General features: G+C 38.4%; 1 protein-coding gene across 6 annotated transcripts in view; it reads right to left on the bottom strand.

Moving 5' to 3' along the window:
• Positions 1–12239: 12239 nt before the first annotated feature.
• Positions 12240–22261, bottom strand: part of INPP4B (inositol polyphosphate-4-phosphatase type II B) — a 309017-nt gene continuing 298995 nt past the window's right edge. For 3 of the 6 annotated variants that reach the window (XM_030947361.1, XM_030947364.1, XM_030947366.1), the window contains one exon: positions 18689–18863. In XM_030947361.1, coding sequence (XP_030803221.1) covers positions 18689–18863 — 175 coding nt within the window. The other 3 variants (XM_030947363.1, XM_030947362.1, XM_030947360.1) reach the window with 3 other exon arrangements.

Here is a 22261-nt window from a genome sequence, read left to right as displayed (position 1 = left end):
GCCCCACACCTTCCAGAGGAGGTGAGAACTCCTGTCTCTGCAGTGAGACAGCCCCGAGGAGCTTTGGCAGGAGGGTCACAGACAGCTGTGCTGGCCTGCAGGGTGTTCCCACTGTGGACAGTAACACAGAACTCTGGAAAACCCTCCCTGGAAAACACAGAGAGTCTGACTTTGCCGAAGGTGGTTCTTGGAGTGGATGGTGGTGCAGAGGAAGGTGAGATGTTGCCTCTGGCTGGGCGCTTTTTTTCCCTCCATCTGTCTCCCTTTCAAACTACAAATTAACTTACCAAGATTCACCAAAACACACTGGTTTTCTGGATGTTAACAACATTGCTGCCTGCCCATGTATGATGCTGATGATGAAGAATGTCTCTGTGAGGAACTGAGGGAGGTGCTTGGATTGATGGTTTTTCTCCATGGTGCTGCTTCCTCTGGCCCCAGACCCAAGGAGATCTGTTGTTGCCCCTGTCTGTGTAAACTCCCTGTCAGAGGGTTTACACTCAGGGCTGCTTTCATTAGTGGTTACACCTGAAATATGTCTTGAAGGGCTGACAGAGAAACAAAAACTCCAACCCTACCTCTACGAAACCCAACCCTTCTACATTCAGTCCTAAGATGTTTAATATTCCCAAGGAGGATTGATTTTGTTTGGAATGATTGCTAAACCCGTCTGTTTAAGTAGCTAATTCTGTTCCAATGACTGAGAAGCAGGTGCCATTAAAAGAGCTTTTTTGGAAGTGCTGACTATTCACTATTCCACTGACAGGCAGCAACTTCTGAAGAGAGAATCACCTCATTTATCTTTCTTCCTTCAAGACAAAGGGAAGCCATTTTGGCAAGGAGGAGACCAAGGGGTATTTGGGGCAGCCAATGTATTGCTGTATATTTGAATGCCATTGCTTTTTGTAGCCATGCAGATGTGAAAACTGCCAACAAATTTTTTGTCAGCACTGCTGTGATTATTCTGTGATTTCAGTGCAAGTCACAGGAGCTCCTTACATTTCCTCCAAGCTCAGAGAAGCATGTCTCTGCAGAGAGGAATTCAGGATATGGTATTCAAGCTGCTGCTTTATTTGTCAGCTTAATCTCACAATTCAGATGCTTAAAGCAATGTGGCTGTTGGTTCTTTCCCTTAAAATGGCAGTCTTGCATCCCCCTCCCACTGCTGCTCCAGTCACAGGGCTGGCAGGTATTCCACTGATGGCCATACCTGCTGCGCTGTCAGCCTTGCTTTCAATAACAATGATTTCTAACCTTTCCAAGTTAAAAAGCTTGACCTTATGGCTCAGCACAGGCTTTGCTATTGAATTAGCCCAGAGAGAGAGCCACAAAGTCCCTACATGTAGCTGAAAAGAATTTTATTTACCTTTCATTTCAAAACTTCCTTTTACCAAGTAAAAAATTAAAGTAGATAAGCAATTTGACCAATAGCCAACTTTCAGTATTACAGTCTTGTCTGCAAATAGATTGAGGGCTACAGTCATAAATTACTTACTTGTAATGTCACTGCAGAGTAAATGTTGTTGCTGGCTAAATTCAAGATGCGCTTCTTGATTATTAAAAAGGATTTTTGGTACTGAATTTTTGCAGACTGGCAACATAGTACAGATATATCGAGACAACCCCATGTTCACTTCCTTAAAACAGCTTTTATCTTGCTTTTCCATACCTTGAGCATTCTTGAAAAAGCTTTTCTAACACATCTTAGGCTTCTCTGTACTTTTTAAACTACTGCTTCCTTTTCCTTTCCTCAGCTGAACAACACTGACAGCTGGCAGCTGCTGTGGCTAGGATTCAGAAATCCTAACTTTGGCTATAGGTGTCTAATTTAAACTGCTTTGCAGAGCTCCCCATTTAGTCCCTTCCTAACTTAGATAAAGACTAATATCTTTAGAGGACAGGTCACACATTCCTTAAAGAATTGGATTTATGATGTTTCTGGCTGTGGCCATTTTTCTCCTGGGAATGTAAATGACAATTAGACTAAATATAGACAACAGAAGTGACATAAACCAAGTCTCCACTTTAACATAAAATCCTTGATTATATATTTCAACTTGCTGTTTTTGAATTGCCTGTCCTAAAACTAAGGACTACCTCACATGAACCTAGCATGAACTTGTGGGATTCACATTCTCTGAACAGAGAGAGACAATTATCTCAGGTTTTTTTCCTGGAGAAGGACAGAGGGAAAACAGTTCCTATCTCATGTGCTGCTCCTGTTGTTTTGTGAACATGTGGAATGTGTTGGAAGGTTATTTACCTGAAGGAATGTGGTAATGGGATTCTGGTGTGAGTGTTTTGTTTTCTTGACCAATCTCTGCAAGCTGTGTCTGGTTGGTCAGGAGACAGTCACAAGATTTTGTTCCATTGAGTTCTTGTTCAGTTTCAGTTTAGATGTAGTTTAATATAGTATAGAATAATAGTATAATAAAGTAATTAATTAGCCTTCTGATATCATGGAGTCCTCCTCATCATCACTCCCGCCAATGGGGCAAAATTTCACGGATATGAGCTAAGCTGCAAAAGTGCTCCTTCCTTTATCTAAATGCGGCCAAGCTTCATCTATTTCCCATGCTGTATAGCTTTGGATTCATTAGGCAACACTGGATAAAATACCCACTTCTGGTGAAGAAGAGCACATGAGAAGGCTTGCAGGTGATTCCTACACATCCCACTGAGGAGTCTGTATGCACATGTGGGTATCAGTCATGGTCAGATGGGAAACTCTCAGAAGAACTGGCAATGGCCTTTGGATTTGTATTGCTCTCAGGTATGTGGGATTATTTGGCCATACTTTATCTGGTTCATGTCATACCACAACCAAGGGACTTAAGGAAGTCTCTGGGGTTTGTAAGCAATTAATTATGTATTTCTAAAGAGTAAAGTCCTTCAGTCTAATTAAAGTAATTGGTTTTAAAGTAGAAAGTTTTAAAGTATACCTCTTATAACATGAAGCATGGAGGAGTTCATTATTTCATCTTGCCTCAAGTCCTAGGAAACTCTATTGAATAAAGCAATAGGATCTGACAAGCCATAGACGTGCACAACTAATTTTTCCCATATCCATCTATTTGGACCATTGTTTGTCTTGTTCTCTTTGTTATAGTAAGTTCAGATATAAATAACTTGTTATAAAAGTCTTTACAGGGAAAAGGAAGTGAATGAGTTATCAACTACCTATAAATATACTAAAAAATTATGGAATTATAATAAAGATCAATTTTATAAAACCCATGCCATTTTAAAATGTGATAGTCTTAATGATACCTAATTTATCAATGAGAGAAATGCAAAGATTTAATTTTCTTTTGGAAAACATTTTGATGTGGAATTTATCACAATTCCTCCAGCAGGTCAAATGCAATAAGGCAGCATTAAATTTAGATTGCAGTCTCAGAACTGTGATGGCAACGTGTTACATCTTGCATCATTTGCAAAATCTCAATACAGTTAGCAACTCAGAAAACTGTGATCAGTAGCATTTTTACTGCTGAAGAATGTATCACTGCAGTGATGGTAATTTGCTGTAGAATAAGGTATAGAGTGTTATGTCTCTGTATTCCCACTGGTGCACAATATATATATATATATATACACTCATTGTTATGAAGAAAAATACATATTACTGTGCACTACACCTTTTTCCCTTTTGCTTTATGTCCTTTTCTAGACAGTGGAAGAGGATGAAGATTAGCAGCCAATAAAAACTGTAGCAAATACCAGGCAAAGAGATAGAGGAGTTTAACATACAGCCAGCATTCCAAGGTCAAGCTCCTGGGACATGGATTGCTGTAGGGAAGCACAGAGTAAGCAAAGAAGTATGAACATCCAGCTGCCTCAAATAGGAATAGATATAAAACTCTCCTATCTGCCTTGTGTGCTGATCTGGAATTTAAGTTGCCTTAATTGCTATTAGTCTTCATTTTGCTGTTTCAATAATGCATTAGAGAAATAGGAGATACTATGACACATTTTCTCTCAAACCCAGTCATGAACTGAGCAGTACACTGGGAGAAAATGATTGAAGAAACTGTTGATGTGGAATAAAGTTTTTAGTACCATACAAGAGGTATGAGCTTGCTATTCCAGTTTTTAAGTTTGAAGCACGCTGATCAAAATGCCAACATGCAGGATACTTAGTTTTCCTGACCAATCTGGAGAATTTTATAACTGTTTTCATTTGTGTCATATCTAATTTCAGATGGAATGAGTAGTATTTTTTTCCAAATAAGAAGTACATTACATATAGATTCTCCACTAACTTATGGCCCTAGCATGACCTGAAAATAAGGACTTTACCAGTAAAACTGTATTAGTTATTCCCCATCAAAATATTAAACGAAAACTTCCAAAAGGAAACTTAGGACTAAAATAGAATACTCAAGAATGACATACCTTGTGTTCCAAATAATCAGGTATTTGCTTGATTAACTGATTTTAAATATACATAAAGACTCCACCCAAATCCTGGTTTTGATCATGTTATGAATAACATTGTCAGAATGTTATTTCTAGTCCTTTTTTTTTTGTTTTCCTGCTGTCAAATTTATTGTCCTATTTGAATTCCATAATGCAAGATGTGGCGGGGGGTGTGTATTCTGTTGCCATCTGTCAGAGGTGGGGCAGTTACCTTCTGTTAATTGGGCCACCTGTTAAAACCAGGTGGGGCGGTTTGCTTCATCTCTTCCACAACCCATCCTCCCTCTGGGAAATATCTTCTGTTATGGGCCACTGAGTGTCACTGCACGGCTGATAAAATTCCATCATCCATTGGGAAATGCTCCACACAGAGGGAGGAGCCAAGCATTCCTACCTGGGTATAATCTGAGATTTGGAACACCACAGGCAGCCTTTTCCACGGGATTCCCAGAGGAGCAGCTTTATTTCCCACTGGATTCCCAGAGGAGCAGCTTTATTTTCCACTGGATTCCCAGGGGAAGACCAGGCCCATCTACACCACCTCTGGACCTTCCTAGGAAAACTCCTCCCTTCTCCAGGATCCCTGCTCCAACAGAGCCACACCTGTCACTGCAGGAGGGCTGCAGCCACCATTGAGTGGGACTGCTGCCAACACCCTGACCCACAGGGTGCCAGGTTGTACTCTGACTCCGTCTGACTCTGTTTTGTTTTGTATTACTGCATTTTTATTTTACTTTTATTTTTTTCCCTAATAAAGAACTGTTGTTCCTACTCCCATATCTTTGCCTGAGAGGCCCTTCATTTCAATATTATAATAATTTGGAGGGAGGGGGTTTGCATTCTCCATTTCAAGGGAGGCTCCTGCCTTCCTTAGCAGACACTTATCTTTTCAAACCAAGACACATAAGCATAGATTAACTTCATATTTTTGGGTGTACACTTTATTCTTATAGCAGATGATACTTCAAAACTTTATTGGCGGACCAGATAATTTTCTATTAAACATTAAATTAAATGTGCACCCACAGATGTCAAGTTTATCTATGTTCTTCCTGCCTTGCAAGACACAAGCCCAAGTTAAAGAAATGCAACGGAAGTCAGAACAAAATGTGTTCTATACCTGATAGATGAAACAAATGTGTATTTTGAAGAAGGTAAGTGGCAATTATACTTGAAATTTCCTGAACTACATTACCCTGCAGAAGATTAGGTGGGTACTAGCTCATCCCTTTGCCTCATGATTGGAATGATTTTGTTACAGGTTCCAGACTATGGTTCTCTCACTGGAATTCACATCATAACTTTGTCTTCTTAAAAAGTTTAGTGAAAACTCACTTAAAGACCTAAATTTTCCAAGCCTTAGATAAATAGATTTTCTTCTTAACCTAGCCCCAAAAAGGCTAATCTGCCATATTTTCCCTACTGCATAATAAAATCTGAACTGATCCAGACCCCTATGTTTTACTGAAGTGCTCCCTATTTGCAATTGGCATATCTAAGGCAAAGCTCTCCCACAGAATTTCCTCCTGATGGATCTGATTCTTGCTCTTGAGGTATAACTTGACTCGTACACACTGTTTGCTGAGACTGCACTTTTGCCTTAATTTTTAAGAGTTCTCTGTTGAGCAATTCTGCAGGGCTCAAAGGGCAAAGTTGTACAACAGTTCTCCCGAACCAGTTCTCCCAATCCATCTTCTCAAGTCACCAGATGAGCAATGAAAGCGGTGTCGTGGTTTGACAGGAAGTAGGTTTTCTGGGATGCTGTGGCCACCAATAGGTGTTCAGATTTAATATTGGCACCTGGTTTGGCCACTGGAGCATTGGATGCGCCTCTGAGAACACAGGGGTTAAAAGCAGAGCTCTGGCGGGAGAAGTCTCTCTTGCAGTTCCGGTCAGTGAAGAGTCCAGACCTTCCGCTGCCCAGCTGCTAGCTGAAAGCCACGCGGCCTTGAGGTAGAGCGGGCCTTGGACAGAGAGGAGGTGGAAGGCCCCTGAGGATGGAAGGGTGGAGTAGCACAGCAGGGCCGGCCGAGAAGGAGAAGGGGGGGATGCAGCGAGAAGGTGCCTGCAGGGCGTGGGAGTTTTGGACAGGCAGAGACTGAGATTTTTAACCCTTTTCTTCGATGATGGAAACTTTACAAATGCTGATCCTCCTGGAGTTGAATGAGAAGAGAGATGAAGAGCAGGAAATGGGCAAGTGTGATGCAGGTTTGTGAGAGAACTTGAGAAGAATCCTGTGTGGCAAGAGATGATGGAGTGGCCTTTGCCTGGACTTTTTCTTGTATAGCCATGGACTGAACCATTTTTCCTGTGACACAGAGACTGCATTTAGGGGGGGTGGTGGCTCAGAGCCAAGAGGGTTCAGTGTTGGTGCCTCTCGGCCGCAGGAGGTGACAAAATTTAGGGGGGACAGATGTCCCGAAAGGAGAGACTGTGCTCTTTTTAGAACTGGACAAAGCACCCTTAAAAAAGACAACCCTAGAAGCAGCTCTGGTCCATGTTTAGTGATGAGAGCACTGGGCATGAAAGGAAGAAGTCACGATGGCAGATGTACTCTGGGTGGTGCCACGAGTGACACGGAAACACACGAGGTTTCAACGGTGTTTCCAGGGGAAGACTATGGCACAAGAAGGACTCCTCTCCTCTTGATGAACTGGGGATTGATTGTCTGAAGGGTGATGATGGACTGAGAGCTGGGAATTTGGGGGAAGGTTTGATTGTATAGGAAGATAGATGTATTGTATTAGGAATTTAGTAGGGGGAGGAGGAAATGTTTTTGTGAGGTTTTCATTTTCCATGTGTGTGTTTCTTTTTACTTATAGTTTAGTTTAGTTAATAAAGCTTTCTTACCTTTATCCCTAAGTAAGAGGCCTGCTTTGCTTATTCCTGGTCACATGTCACAGCACACACCAGGGAAGAAGTATTTTCATGAGAGCACTGGCATTGTGCCAGGGTCAAACCATGACAAGTAGGAAGCTAGATTGTAAAAAAAATTCTGGCAGAGGAAAACTAAATACTAGAAGATTCCTGTGGTGTCATAGATCTATATTGCTGATAGTGGCAGGGATTTTTTGACATAGAGATGATTCAGATCAAGACTCACCAGAGTATTTAATCCATAGGAGGAACTTCTCATGTGTCTGGTTATCTTTTTTAATATCATCTTTTTTGAGGACATGAACTCATATCTACTTAAGTAGGTTATTCATTAAATCATGAATTACTAATTAGATCATAATGTAAAAAGGAGATAGGAGGTGTTAGATCAAGACAAAAGGTCAGGATATTTAGTAGGCCACAGGATTATGACAGTATTTATGATCCATGAAGGTGCAATCACAAACCATGAAAATACCTGAAGGTCATTTGATCCACACAGTTCCCTTCCTAGCTAAGGTGCATCCACCCTTCTCCCACACCCACCTCCCCAAAGGAGAGCAATCTGAGTTAATCTGTGTGTGAGCCCAAGGTCTTGTTTTCTTCCTTACTGAGGCTCCATGACATGGTGGCTAAGGGCCCTATCAGCCCTTATCAGCAATCCATCAGCCTTTAGGGCTTTTTTAAGTCTTGGTGCTCAAACCAGTGTGGATCTGGCTGCTGCAAGTGGAGCACACCTCGGGGTAAGGTGTTTGTAGGCCCATCACTAAAAATCAGTGAACTACTAGTTTTCTAAGAAAAAAAAAAAGAGTATAATCACAGCATAATTGATACTGAAATATTTAAAACATTTTAAGATGCTCCTCACAGAAAGATGTAAGGAGAATGAAAACCCTCATGCCAAAGATGTGCATTACTGGTACAGAAAACACCTTATACTAACACTAAGTAGTGCTCAGCTGAAAAAAGAATCCATAATTAGGAAATGTGCCTTTCAGAACACTAATCATAGAAAAGAGTTTTGAATTAACATCATATTGTAATGAAAAGAAAAATCAATTGACTCAGCCCCAAAATCTTCCATTTAAAACCTGTCACATCATAGCAGTCTTCTTCTCCAGACACCTAACAGCTATGGGAGCTGCACCTCAAGCACAGAAATTAGTGGGAATATTCTGTAATGCTGGCTTTGCAAAAGTCAAGATCCTGTATTCTGTGTGCCTCATGCTCTTGAACATGAGAGCGACATTTTCTTAACTCTACAATTTTCCCTTGTGCAAATGGCTGTGTGTGTGTGTGTGCAGACAGTTAATAACTTGACAGGAATTTCAGTGCCTTAGTAGCGCCAGAAGTGGTCATATTTTCATTTTAATGGTGTCCAAACAAATTATCTGTTAAAAATAAACTGCATGGTAGCACAATGGGAAGCAGAATTTAGCAGGTGGAAGATCAAAAGGAATTAAGTTCCAGAACTCTAGCCCATGTGCTTGTAAAAATTGATTTGACTTAATAAGTTTAATGCAAAAGGGAATTGCATGGTGTGCACTGCTTTCCTGTTGATTTTTAAAAAGTGTGGGATCACATCTCCCCTGCTGATGTCCATTAACTATGCCAATGAATATGTGAATATAAACTGGGTGCTCCACTTTTTTGTTTTTTAAACTCTTACTCAGCATTTTATACCTAAGTACACTAACTGGATTCACACACAAAAAACCTGCTAACAGCTACTACTTCCCACCCATGAAATGATCACGTCTATTTCCCATACTGATATTAAAAAAGTAAAAACCTTGATTTATCATTTTTTTTAATTAATTCTCTCTTTCAACAAAGCATGGAGGTGGTGTATCATGAGGAGGTAAAGGTAGTCATTAAAAGTATTGATTTATACTAGCTAATGTTATTGTGTGAGTTTGGGAGTTGTTTTTAATTCCTGCTGAAAATTACATTGATTTGTAACAAATATTCCTGTTGAACAGTGTAAATAATTCACCTATTTAAACTTAATTAAAAGTACTTAGAAGCAAGTAATTTCTATTTACATTAGGACTTGCAATCAACCTTTAAAATGTTTTGTAATCTTTGGATTACAATTTTTATCTATCATAAAAAAAGCATAAAACCTTGATGCGTTGTTACACTCCTTACCTTCTCAGCTGAGCACTGTCCTCTTCCCTTGCTGTTGGCAGAATGTACAAAGTGGTACAACCATTTTTCCCTCAAAATAATTTTGCCTGTATGAGAATGTTTGTGCACAATACCTGTTTGGCCAATCAGCAACAGCCCTTACAACAATCCTGTTATTTGTTCAAGGTTATTTTTATGTTGATAATCCTGTAGTCTATATCTATTGTAGCTGCTACCACAGTCACAAACCAGCAAAATCTTCCAACTCCAAGAACATCTCAGTTGAAGACAAAAGTTGAATGCAGTCTAAAATGCAGAGCTTAAACACAACCTTCCTTAGCTAGTTTGTATCTCTTTGGCCCCCGATTTTATTATTTGTGTTCTTATTTTTTATTACATGTTTATCTGCTGGGTGTTTCACATATATCCCACAAGCTGAACCCGGAGTTCCCCCACATAACCACCACAACACAGCTGTTTTCTGAAAAGAGAACCCACCTGCCATGATGCAGTGATGGGGTGATGGGGGACAGTTGTGTTTGCCCATTAATCCCCAACACCAGAACATAATTCATGTTGCTGAGGGGTAAGAAGCCTGGGATTTATTGGGAAGTTCTTTTAGGATCACTGAGTGCCAGCTGAGCCTGGCTGAGAGCTGCCATATTACAGAGCAGGCAGCAGAATTTGGCTGCTGGAAACCAGTCCGGATGTTAACCACAGTAACGTCAGTCTCATTTCTGTCACGAAGACTTTAGGTTTCCATCTGCAAGCAGATACAAGTCAGATGACTCCATTTATATACATTCTTTGACACAACCTTGTCCACTATTTCGTGGTACTTTGATCTTTGAAAAATAGGAAAAGCCAGACTGTAATATTTCATACCAGAGAGAAGTTAAATTCAAATAGAGAGTATTGAGAATCTACCTCGATTTAAATAGGAAACCAGACTTAAGCTCCTATTTATGTGATGTTTTTTAAATGCTGATAAGTGCCCAAGAAAGTTGGGTATTAGATCATACTAACAAAACCAGATCCCATTCAGATGCTTTTGAATATTTTACTCCACTAAAAAAGTCCTTCTAAAGAGACTGTGTTGATGGCATATATTTCCTTCTGTGCACAAGTTCATTAGCATCAGCTACTTATTATATAGCAAAACCGTATTTGATTGCTAGAAATACCACAAGTTCCATATTTCAACTGATCATATGTCACTGCCCTTTCCTATCCTACAACATATAAAAAATATTAAAATGTAAATATAACATGTATGTATATACATGTAAACAAACACACAGAAGAAATCTTTCAATTCAGCTTCTTATCCCAGGTTATTTAGAAGCAGTTTACATCTACTCCTCTAATACTGTCAAGGATTTTCCCTGCAGCAGAGCAAGTGTACTTCTCATTTATGTACTGGGTTAGGACTGGGCACAGACAGCCTACACAGAAATGCAAAGGGTCTATTTAGTTAGGCATAGCAAACAGCACACAGTCTAGTTTGCATCTAGAACCTTCTTGTCCTTAATTACATAAAGAGCATCTGTCACATACCTATTGAAGGCTGTGATTTGCACAGGATTTGTCACTTACAGGAAAGCTCTTGCCTAGCAGAAGCAGCATTTGTGAACACATTCTCTGACTGGCAGCAATGGTCAGCCCAGTGTAGAACCCTGCAGACTGTGGCTCAGAAATATTATGTCATATACTCAAGCATGCTCTGAAGTAACATTGGAAAGGGAATCAGTGAAAACATATTTTTACTATCACATTATTCTATCATCTCACTTCAGCTGTAGGTTCTTTCTCCTTTTCTCTCTTACATTGTTGTGAGAAGAAAGTGGCTCCCAGTTTACGAGGAAAATAAAATCCATAAACATGCAAAGTGAGACAAAGTAATTTTAAAATACTTTCACTTTTATTAGCAAGAGACAAAATTCCTAAGCTCCTGTTAGCTGAATGCTAACAGCTTTTTAACTTATTTCCAAAGAAGCAGTAATTCCCAGTGTTTTCTAAAGGTTATCAAGAACTCTGCAAGTCATTAAAATCTCACTAAATAGATTTTAGTAAAACTAAAAGTGATAACATATAAATAGAGATACTAAATTATGCAACCACCTTCTACTCATAGTACTGATAGTACAGATGAGCCACATTTTATCATATACCCAAAAGGAAGATCTGTTTGCTACATTTCAGCCAACCATGGCGAACTTACCTTTCATTGGGGTGAGAGATCATATAATAAATCCAGATTCCAACAGAAACTCAAGAAAACAGCACAGAAGCAACCCATAATTATTTCCCAAGGAAATAATTCACTGAGATGGTGAAGATGTAATACCAGACAGAGCATGACACATCACCTTTTTAAAAGTCTTCATTACGAAAAGCGTTGAGCCCGCCTGAATTACAGACCAACAGTTATGTGAAAGGGATTTCCTTATGGGCGTGTGAATGTTTTGTTTGCTTTGAACTAGAAAATGCATGACCCACCTGGTTCCAAGATGAAAGTTATGGTAAGACTAAGAGGAATATGAACTAGTAATTTTTGCCCATTCCAGGCTTTTAAATGTTGTTTGAGAACTTTTCTTAAATCCTTGCTCCTAGAGGTGATGAGACCTGTGAGTGGGCTTCCACCAACTCCTTTAGGAGGGAACACTCTCTCATCAGCATGGACAATCCTCCCTCTGGGCAACACCACCGCAATGACAATGAAGAATGAATAACGAACAAAAAAGTCAGAAACATAAAAAATAAACAATAAATTTATTTAAATAAAAAATATACACATAGTGTACAATGGACATGGCTTACAGACAGCAATGAAACAAAAATGATAAACCCTGAAATAAAAAAAGCATTGAATTCCTATAGTTGTGCTTTGCTTCTCTGGACAAACACATGCTGCGGACTGAAGTCCTGTTAATGTTACTTATACACAGCCCTGTGTGCTCCAGAATGTAAGACAGGAACATCACAAGGAACAGCTACAGAAAAGGAAAACAAGTACCAAAGTAATTTGGGATTTTAGACGTTTTAAAGTCAGACCATTCATAAACAGAAGTGCTGAACACTTTTAAAGCGTTTTGCATGCATGGAAAGAGTAATCAAACACCACTGCAGCGTGGTCCAAATCTCACTGCTCTGAACCTGCCATGTCCTGGGCACTCTTTTATCATAGACTCCAACTGTAACTCTTTTTCCCAGTCAGCACACAAATCCTGTGCCTTATGTTTCAGCTCTTTGGAATAGGGAGACACTGGTTCACAAGTGTCTTATAGTTTATTTATCCTGAAGTCTTTGCTCATATCTGAGCAAATGTAAGTTTTTAACTTGGATCATGAGTATCATGCTGATAGTCATGGCTGTTATATTACTTAATCAGCAGATGCTGTGAAAGAAAGAGAAAAGAAATGTTTGAGTCCTGCAGAGTGCAAGCCAAATGCTTGGCAACACAACAGATGAGGTGTTTCATGGCTAAGGTAAAAAACCCCAGTGTTTTAAGGACTGAAGTCTTTGATTTTTTTTCTCTCTAAAAAAGCATTTGTATGAATTTTTTGGTAAACATGCAATATACAAGGTAAGTTTGTGTTTTCAAGAACAGCAAATTACTTTAAAGCATCTCCATTGTAAACATCTGCTTTTAAGCTGCAAGGAAGTGAAAAGCAAGATGCAAACATGTCTCATGGCACTACCTATACAGTGCACTTTATAATAAAAAAGAGCATAAATATAGATATCAATGGTTTCAAGTTTACAACACAAGCAACTGACACAATGTACATATAAGAACGTTAAGTGATTACATACATTAATTCACACAGGTAATTTTGCTGCATAGTTTCCAATGCAATTCCTTTCTTTATTACACTGGTTGACGTTCAGTGCATTTTATGCTTTTTTTAAAATGGACCAAAGGATTTCTTGGAACTTGTGTTTAATCTAGAAATAAAAATATTTTTTTCCTGAAACTTTTAATAGGCATATTATAGAGTAGGCTTCAGAATGAAGTGTTGCACTTCTTTATACCAAAATTACTAGTGAAGATTTGAATATCATCACAAGTTATTCCACTGCAACTAAGTGGATTTTCATCAGGAGAGATTGATTTAGACACAAAATTGTTTGTTAATTTCCTCATTTCACTTATGTAATGACAAAATTCAGACAGAAAAAAATTAACCTTGCAAAGGGCTTCATTAAGGCTACTTCCCAGTTAATATTTTGTTTTAGCTGTCCTCCTAAATTATTTATTCTTTATAACACAGACATTGCTAGGATTCCATCAAAATACATAGCTTCACATAGACAAAAATCAGATAACATAATTAAAAATTTTTGCTTTCTAATTGCTCCATAAAAGCCAAAGTATAAACATTAATCAGAATGTATTTTAAATTCCTCAAAAGACTTCAGAAAAAAAGACCTGCCTGCTTAATGTCAGTCATAGACGTGTATTATAAACAATAGATAATATAATGTCACTCATAGACATGTAGTATAACACTATTACAATCATTTCTGGGGAAAAATACTTTAACATTCCTTTCCTTATGTTTTTAGTTATTTTAGACTAGCTCTCCATTTAGTCACTACTCTGTGGTACAAAACCCCCATGTAAGTGTGTGATGCATTGTACAAATATCGAAAGCTAGAAGCCCTTATTTCAGGATTCCTCAAGACAGATCCTGATCCTGATTTGATTTATACTAATAATATCACCTGTAAGACAGATTTGGCTCTAGATGCCAGATGTATTTTTGAATTTTCATTTTCTAGCCCTTGAGAGCTGCCCTCCTCTAAAAGCAGATTATTTCATACCTTACAGAAGTTTTAAGAGAGCACTTATGGAACAGTTCTTGCAAAGCCACCATCAAATTCACTCTGCTTACCTTATCCCTCTGCAAGACAAACAACGTAGTTTGCTTATAAAAATTAAGTTGTGTAGTTTTACTTGTCTGAAATCCACAGTGAGCTAGAAGATAATGTGCAAGACCCCCGGGATGATTTGACTCCTCTGTTAGCCATTCCAACAACCCACAGGGCTGGAAGCAGCTGCTACAAAGAGTAAACGTACTCCACATAACACAACCATCAACCTGCAGCAAACCCCTCTTTGTTTCTTCATAAAAGGCCAACCAGAAAAACCAAAACTTTTGAATCCATGGTCAGCTGATGGCACAGCCTTTGCCCACAGGGACCACAGTAGCCCCCAGCGGGCAATGGCCAAACAACAAAACATTTGGGCCTGTTTTGCTACTGAAGCAACTAGGTTTTTCCAGGAGACTTGGAGAAGTTCAGCAGGTTTTACAAAGCTCTCCTGACCTACAACAAGATGTTCCAATCTAAATATTAGTGAGAAAAATTTCAGTACTATTTAGCACAGAACTCAGCCAACTCTTCTGTAATGGCCCAAGCATGAGGCTTCGCTGCAGCTGACTGATGTATTTGTGGTTTTGTCTAATTAATTATCTTTAGCAAATAAGAGATTTATTTAATTTCACAAGAACATACTGTGAATGGTTGTTAAAACAAAAAGGATAGTAATCCAGCGCCATTTTTTCTTTCTCCTCATCAAATCCATGGCTTCAGCGTGAAAAACAATTTCAACACAAAAAATAACATGGTAGTGAGAACAGCAACTTAGAGCCTGGACAGGATTAAAATGCTCAGGCAAAATCTTGAAAGACTATTTTCCTGACAAGAAAATCTAGAATAATTTCATATTTTTATAATTTGACAGAATGCCAATGGGACTCAGATAAAGAAGTCTAGGTACCTATAGCACCCAGCAAAGAACACCATCTCCACTGAGATTTTTACAGAGAGTTTCAGAATTACTGTGCAATGGTTGGCATTCTCTGCTGCATACCTGGGGGTTATTTCAGAGACCCATTTATCACTATCTCCAAACTGCATATGTAGGGCTTTTTTAAGCTAATAATAAACATGTATATAGTGAGGGTTAGTGCAGCAGCCTGACAGAAGAAAAATTACTTTTCTAGGAAGGATTATGTTCCATAAATTCACAAAAAAGTTTCACACAGATCAGCTGCATTATATTAATAAACAAACACTAATTTATGCACATATCCAGCCACCCAATGAGTATTGTCCACTTCTAGTGGTACATGACAAGAAGAAATCAAGGCATTGTGTTCTTATCAGTCTGAGCTTATCTGTGATGCATTGTCAACTCTTCTGACATATACTGAAGTAATACATTCCAAAAAAAAGGAAGCAATTAATGACAGCATATTATATAATAGAAATAAAAAACTAATGCACCAAAACACTACTTACATTATCTACTTTTCTTGGAAAAAAAAGTTCCAATTAGTTAATATATTGTATAGGTGAATTTCTGGCTCCATTGAAGTCAATGAGTATTAGAACAAGGATCTCTTTCTGATGTTTTCCTACAAACTCCAAAGCCTGATCTTGCAAATATACAAGATGGATTTAATTTTAGCCAAATGATAGATCAGTTCCATGGATCACCCAAATAGAATTTGCAGAATCAGGCTCTTAAATTCTGGTATAGTTACAGATTTATACCCAGTAATGAGTATTAATGGATTAAAAAGAACAAATTAAAAGTCATGGTATATAGATATTTCTTTGACTTCCATAGGAGTAAGGAAACATTTACTTCTTTATCCATGGCAATTACAATTTCCTACAGATGCTCAAATTCCCAGGGTAGTTTCATTAGGCTACATTTCTCATACTTCTGCTCTAGATATAAAAAGAAGGCATTACATAAAGGTCAGTAACCAGTGAATACTTGGGAATTTTCAATTGTATTCCTCTCTGGGGGGCAGAAGAAGGTAGTAAATAGACACAATCAGAAAACACAAATGCTCTTTGCAAGACAAATTTCAGGATTAACACAAGCTGGCAGAGCATTAACATTCATTTTTAAAGCTGATTGCTCTTCATCCTAGAGTGTCTACCTGCAGCATTACAAATTGGATATAAATCAGCTGCAGTGGCTAACTAGTCCTAGTGCAGCAGTTTACTCATAACATTTATTTTAGGCTTTCTAATAACATACAAGTTTTCAGAGTCTAAAGATACATTAACTCCTGTATATACAACTTATTTTCCCTAGCATTAAAGAAAATTTGCTTTTAAGGGTTTACACTAAATAGGAGGTCAAATTCAGGTCCCATTACTTGAGGAATTAATCGTCCTGATTTCAGTGTGATTTATGTGAAAGTGACATAAGTGGTATTTGGCTGGGGTACAGAAAACCAAGAGTGATACATCTAAATGAACCACAGGGAATCAAAATGGAATTACTGGAATTAAAGTCTGCAATTATTAAAAACATATTATGAAGTTACCATGCTTATGTAAAGAAGCTAATTGTAATTACCAAAATTATATTTAGCCCAGGTATTAACATTAGCATCTTTCATAAACATTTCTGTGAAGGGTTTAATCATTAGTGATCAAGATGTCAGTGCTCTGCTGGTTACAGAAAACACCTTTTCCAGCAGTAAGAGACCCCTTAAATCAAATCTCAGGGTTTGGTTTGGAGTCAGAATGCCACCTTCCAGATTACTAATCTCTGTTCCTACAGCAAATGCCATTTCCCTATTTAATCTTCAATCAAATGACCCCAGAAACTAATTCCAACTGGCTTATGAGTCGTACTAAGCTTCAATTTCACAAAGGTAAGTTGAATATATTTGATTTTCAGAATATCCAGTCCATTGCTTTTTCATGGTATTTATTTCATAATGACTAATCAGATTAATTTCAGTGTAAAATGATAAAACCTGATAAAAATAACACCTCCACTGGTTATACATTCCCAATTCATACGCCATAAACAGCAGTTGTTATATTCACTAATTGGCATGATATCTGCTCCTGATTACACTTTTGTTAAACTTAGGTGTCAGCTTTTCCATATGTCCCCTCTGGAGGTCTGTAGTACTTTGGGAAAGCCATCAGCTGTATCATGTTGAATGCATACTTTCTGCATTTGACATTCTTCAGAACATTCTCTATGCGGCATCCTTCTCTAGTGAAAGGGGGAAAAAGTACAACTTCATGAAACATAGAATAAATAAATATGCTTTATTTGTTCATTGCAGAGTTTCAGCAACAGTTGAAGTAAAAATAACAAGGATTCAACTCTACATTTTTGTTTTCCATGAGTGATGATACATCTTACAGAATTAAATCCAAGGCCAGGCCCAGTACAGTTATTGCCCTCAGAAATAGGTGATAAGATTTTCCATCCCCTCTAATATATCTGCCCTTGCAGTTTAAAGTTCAGTAAAAAAATTTAAATACTTTAACAATACATTTTGTTCTAATTCCAGAAATAGATTTGCCTTTTAAACCTTTTCATACCTTTTTTTTTTCAATTGATTTGCTATATATGTGTGAGTATACATTGCCTTAAAATGCGCATTCTAGGAATAAGGAATTTTATTAAGTCTGGCCCTAGAGATTCATGAAGGAAAGTTTCATCTCTGCTTCATTTTCTGTATGTTCAGCTTTGCAATGAAAAAAAGAGAGAATGGCTTTTCAAACAGCCCAATCCACCTCTCCGCTTTACAAAGGAAGGATGTTCGTTCACATACAGTACAAAAGTCACAAGTGCCAAAGTGGTGCACCAAGACATAAACAGGACTTTGTTAAAAAGAATATAAAACTGTATTGAAAGCAAAAGCAACTAAAGCAACAATTACAAACAGGCTAATTTCATTACAAAACAGAACTTAGTATATTCTATTTACTCGACAGAAAAGGGTTAGTTGTAGCAAAGTAATAATAATTTATTAAACGAAAACAATCCCATCAGCTAGTTACAATGAAAAAACACAACGAAAGATAAGTCTCACAAACCATCGCCCTGCCATATTTGTCTAGGGGTTAGTTTGTGTTGTGCAAATTTTTTTTTTTTTGTCAGACTAATTACTCTGGAAAGAGGGGTTCAAGCATTCAGGATTCCACAACTTCTATACAGTGACAGCATTGTAAGTGGGCTTTCTTTGCGCTAATTACAGTGGGAAAGCTTTACCATGAACAGAAAGAGCAAATCAATTCACTTAATGCATAGTATACTTCTCGGAGTTCAGAAAAAAAGAATGAAAACACAGAACATTTCAGACATTGGAATCTTAAAGATGAATCCTTGGGGTCTGAGACTGTAGAAATATTACAACATGATTCTTTTTTTCTAGAGTTAGTTTGTTGCTGTTTGTAGAAAAGAAAGGAACACAAGTAAAGTTTATTGATATTTGGCTAATAGCAAAGCAAGACTTAAAATAAGCCAGACAACCAGCAAGTGTGAGCTGACAAGCAGCAAGGCGACAGGATAGAAGTGTCGAGAAGTTGGCTTGTTATCAGTTAGACAGCCTGTTTCGGGATCATCCGATTCATTCAGTGCTCCCTGGGTTTGTCTGCTGTTAAACAGGGGAAGTTAGGAACAGATAGAACAGCATTTAAGCAGCAAAGAAAGCCAACACGCAGGTATTCTCACAAAGTGAAAGTACACAGCCATTTTGATGAAATAGATTTATCTAAGTACTTCCAGTATAACTTTTGTGTTCTACAGCTGACATGGGAAGCATGATGACTGGGTGGCTACTAACATACTAATGCTACTAGGTGCCTTGGAGTAGTATTAACAAGTGAACATTAAATCACTTCCACAATGAACTACACTATCACTAAAATGAACACACACACTGAACAGAAATGAAATAAGGAGGTTAAAAAAAAAAGTTAAGGAAGCAAAGAAAAAAAGATCATGAGTATGTCATAATGCAACACTGAACAAATAATGTCTCCATGGTGTTCACAGGCTTTCCAGTCCTGCTTCAGTATCTACTATGAAGTTTATTGGCAGAAATGAAAAGGCCACACACTAACAGCTTTTCTAAAATAGTATTAAATGATGGTAAATTGACTTCAAAAATTCATCAGTGCTGGTGACTCAAAGTCAACAGCAGTTCTTTTTATTTAAAGGCTTGCACTTACATTCCCATAAGTAAATCACCTTGTATCTTTATCAGTCAACACAGGGAGGAGCTAATCTACTTACAAGGAAGTTCTATTGAATCACACTGAATTGTGTGGTCATTGTCCTACCAGAGCAACAGGGATACTTCCACTGCCAGGCTTTCCTTTTGTATTCTTGACAGATTTAAGTAGAATTACTCACACTTCAACCACACTTCTTCAATTCCTCTGAAGCTTACTTGCATACACTCAGGAGTCCTGTTTATAGACTTCCTTTGGGCAGCAAGGACTGGCAAGACGTTTTTTTTTTCTATTTACTATGAATATCCTGTGATGAAAAGATAACTTGCCATTTTTTAATGTGGACTTGAGAATATCCAAATATATCAGATGACAATGCAGTGCCCTTTCAGAAGCACATGTCACAAGTATGCTCTTTCTTTCAAGAAAGAAAATGCTGGCAGACATTATCTATTACTGTCCCACAGCTCCAGGTAAGATGAAAAGGATACTCTGAAAACAGCAGCAGCCACATCACCTTACAGAAAGCCTGCCTTTCTGACTTGTGTGTTAAAGGGCAGTGCTACATTTCTTAAGCTTGGATAGCAAGAGAGGTGCAGGAACTGCATTTGCAGGTGGAACCCTAGGCAAGGGGGGTTGAGCAAAACCTTTCCTTGCCCAATTTCTCTTTCGAACAAGCCTTCCATAATAAGTTCTTAGTCGTATTCTTTGCTTTGAACATTCAATCTGTATGTTGCACTAATAAAGGGATCAATACATACTATTTTAAATAGCAAAATAAAAGATAAAAAAATGAAATCCCTGCTATTTTCATCTAGGTCAAAGTAATTGCTGGTGGCAGGGTGTCTGCTGCTTTTGTTCTACAGATCTCAAGAGTCCATGGATAGAACTTGGGCAGAACTCAGACTTTATTGCAGCCATTATCTCAGAAACTATCAAGAAATTAAGCTAATTGCATGATTTATTGGCCTTGTCAACACTGAAATAAGTAATTTTTCTGTGTTTGTCTATCAGACTGCCCCAGTTATGCCTCTGTCCTAGGCCCACCCACAGAACTTCCTTCCTCTTCTGCTCACAGTGACCTTACTATTTGTGATCAGCTGTGAGGACTGACTTTATTGCTCCCAGTTAATGTTGTCCTCCATTATGTATTTCTATATACTTTTAAGAACCTGCTGCTTGCTGGTTTTCATTTTTTTTTAATCTCTACAGCATCCTACAGGTTTGCCCCTTTGACACTGTCCCCTCACTCCCTTCCTACTCTTCAAGGTGAGCCTGCAGGTTTCAGCTTACTCCCATTATGCCCACAATTCATGAGAACTCCAGCTCAACCCTCACAGTCCCATCTCTTCCTTCCCAGTCACAGAGTCCGGGTGATTTTTGTTTGCCCTGCATCTCTTCCATCACAGACATTGTATGTGCTCCTACAGCTGAGTGGATGCAGAGCCCAAACTTTTTTTTTCTGGAGAAATCCATCTGGGCAGCAGTAAAGTTGAGCATTGAGTAAGTTTGCACAGCCACTGCATTAATCAGATTGATTGTTTCCATCAATCTGGAGAGCCTTGGCTTTGCACACCTATGGTTTATTCCAAGCAGGCTGAGTCATACACTTGCAGGTTGTTCCTACAGGGATGAACCCTCCTGCTTCCATGGTGTGCCTTGCTCTGTTGGACTCCACATCTCGGCAGTGTGACTGGCTTTTATCTACATTGCTACAAGCCACATTAGCATCAGTGAGATTTATGCAGGTGTAATGATGAAAATACAGACAAAAGCCATTTGTTCTATTTTTTTTCAATAGAAAAGCCTACAGTACATTTGTTCTTTGATATGCTGAAAAGAATGATTGGTGTCTTTTAACATAAAAAGTTCTATCTTCCCCCCAGGAAAACGACTGTGAACAGCTGATGCACAGGCACTTCTGCTCCACAAATTAGTCACATCATTCAATGCATGCTTCAATAAGACGTCCTCAAAATAGAGCAAGAGGATCCAACTCCATTATTAGCTTCCTAAGAACAAGCTGAGCAGAATAGCTACATATGCTTTTAATTTAAGAGGAATATTTGATCAGGGTCAGATACCTTGCTAGGGTCTGCCAATATTTCTCAATGCAGTGCAGTGACAGTGCCTTCCCACACACCCTAAAGCGTCCTCTGCAGTGACTATTAAACAAAGACCTACACCCAGCATCATAATATTGCTTCCCCGGGCTCATCCAACCCTACAAACAGCAGAAATCCCACTGGTGCCCTATCAGCTGGATTCATTTGGCTTCTGACTGACAGCACAACCAGAACAGAGTGCTGAGTGCTGCATGCTAAGGTGTGAAGATACAGCCATCGTTTCAGACGTTATCTCCATCACAAATTGTACTTCAACAGCAAAAGCAAGGAAGAAGACTCGAAAAATAACCAGCAAGTTTCTATTTCACAAATAATTTTAATAGAAGTAGTGAAAGCTTCTAAGTTTGTAACATCTGGAGTCATGAACACCCCACTAACCTATCATACGATTTTTATTCATTTACTCTCAAATTGTTCATTTGAGACCTACAGCACAGCACAAACACATTGTAGCAGCCAAGGGTTCTGTAAGTTAATGACAATATAACCATTTCAGCCTGCCTTCTATCTCATTTGATGTTTTATCATCCTGAACTCCTATTAGGAGTTGCTACATGCTTATCAAATGAGACAAAGGCAAAACAGCAGGTATTTTTTGTTGTTTTCAAATTCAGATGATAAATTATTTGAACCTCAAAGTAGTGAAGCAGAGATGATGAAAATGGGGTGAGGAAAAAGCCTCTCAAGTCCTT

This window comes from Camarhynchus parvulus, chromosome 4 (genome assembly GCF_901933205.1).
Source record: "Camarhynchus parvulus chromosome 4, STF_HiC, whole genome shotgun sequence".
Lineage (NCBI taxonomy): Eukaryota > Metazoa > Chordata > Aves > Passeriformes > Thraupidae > Camarhynchus > Camarhynchus parvulus.
The sequence above is the reverse complement of the archived record's forward strand: the minus strand, read 5'-3'. Positions and strand labels throughout refer to the sequence as shown.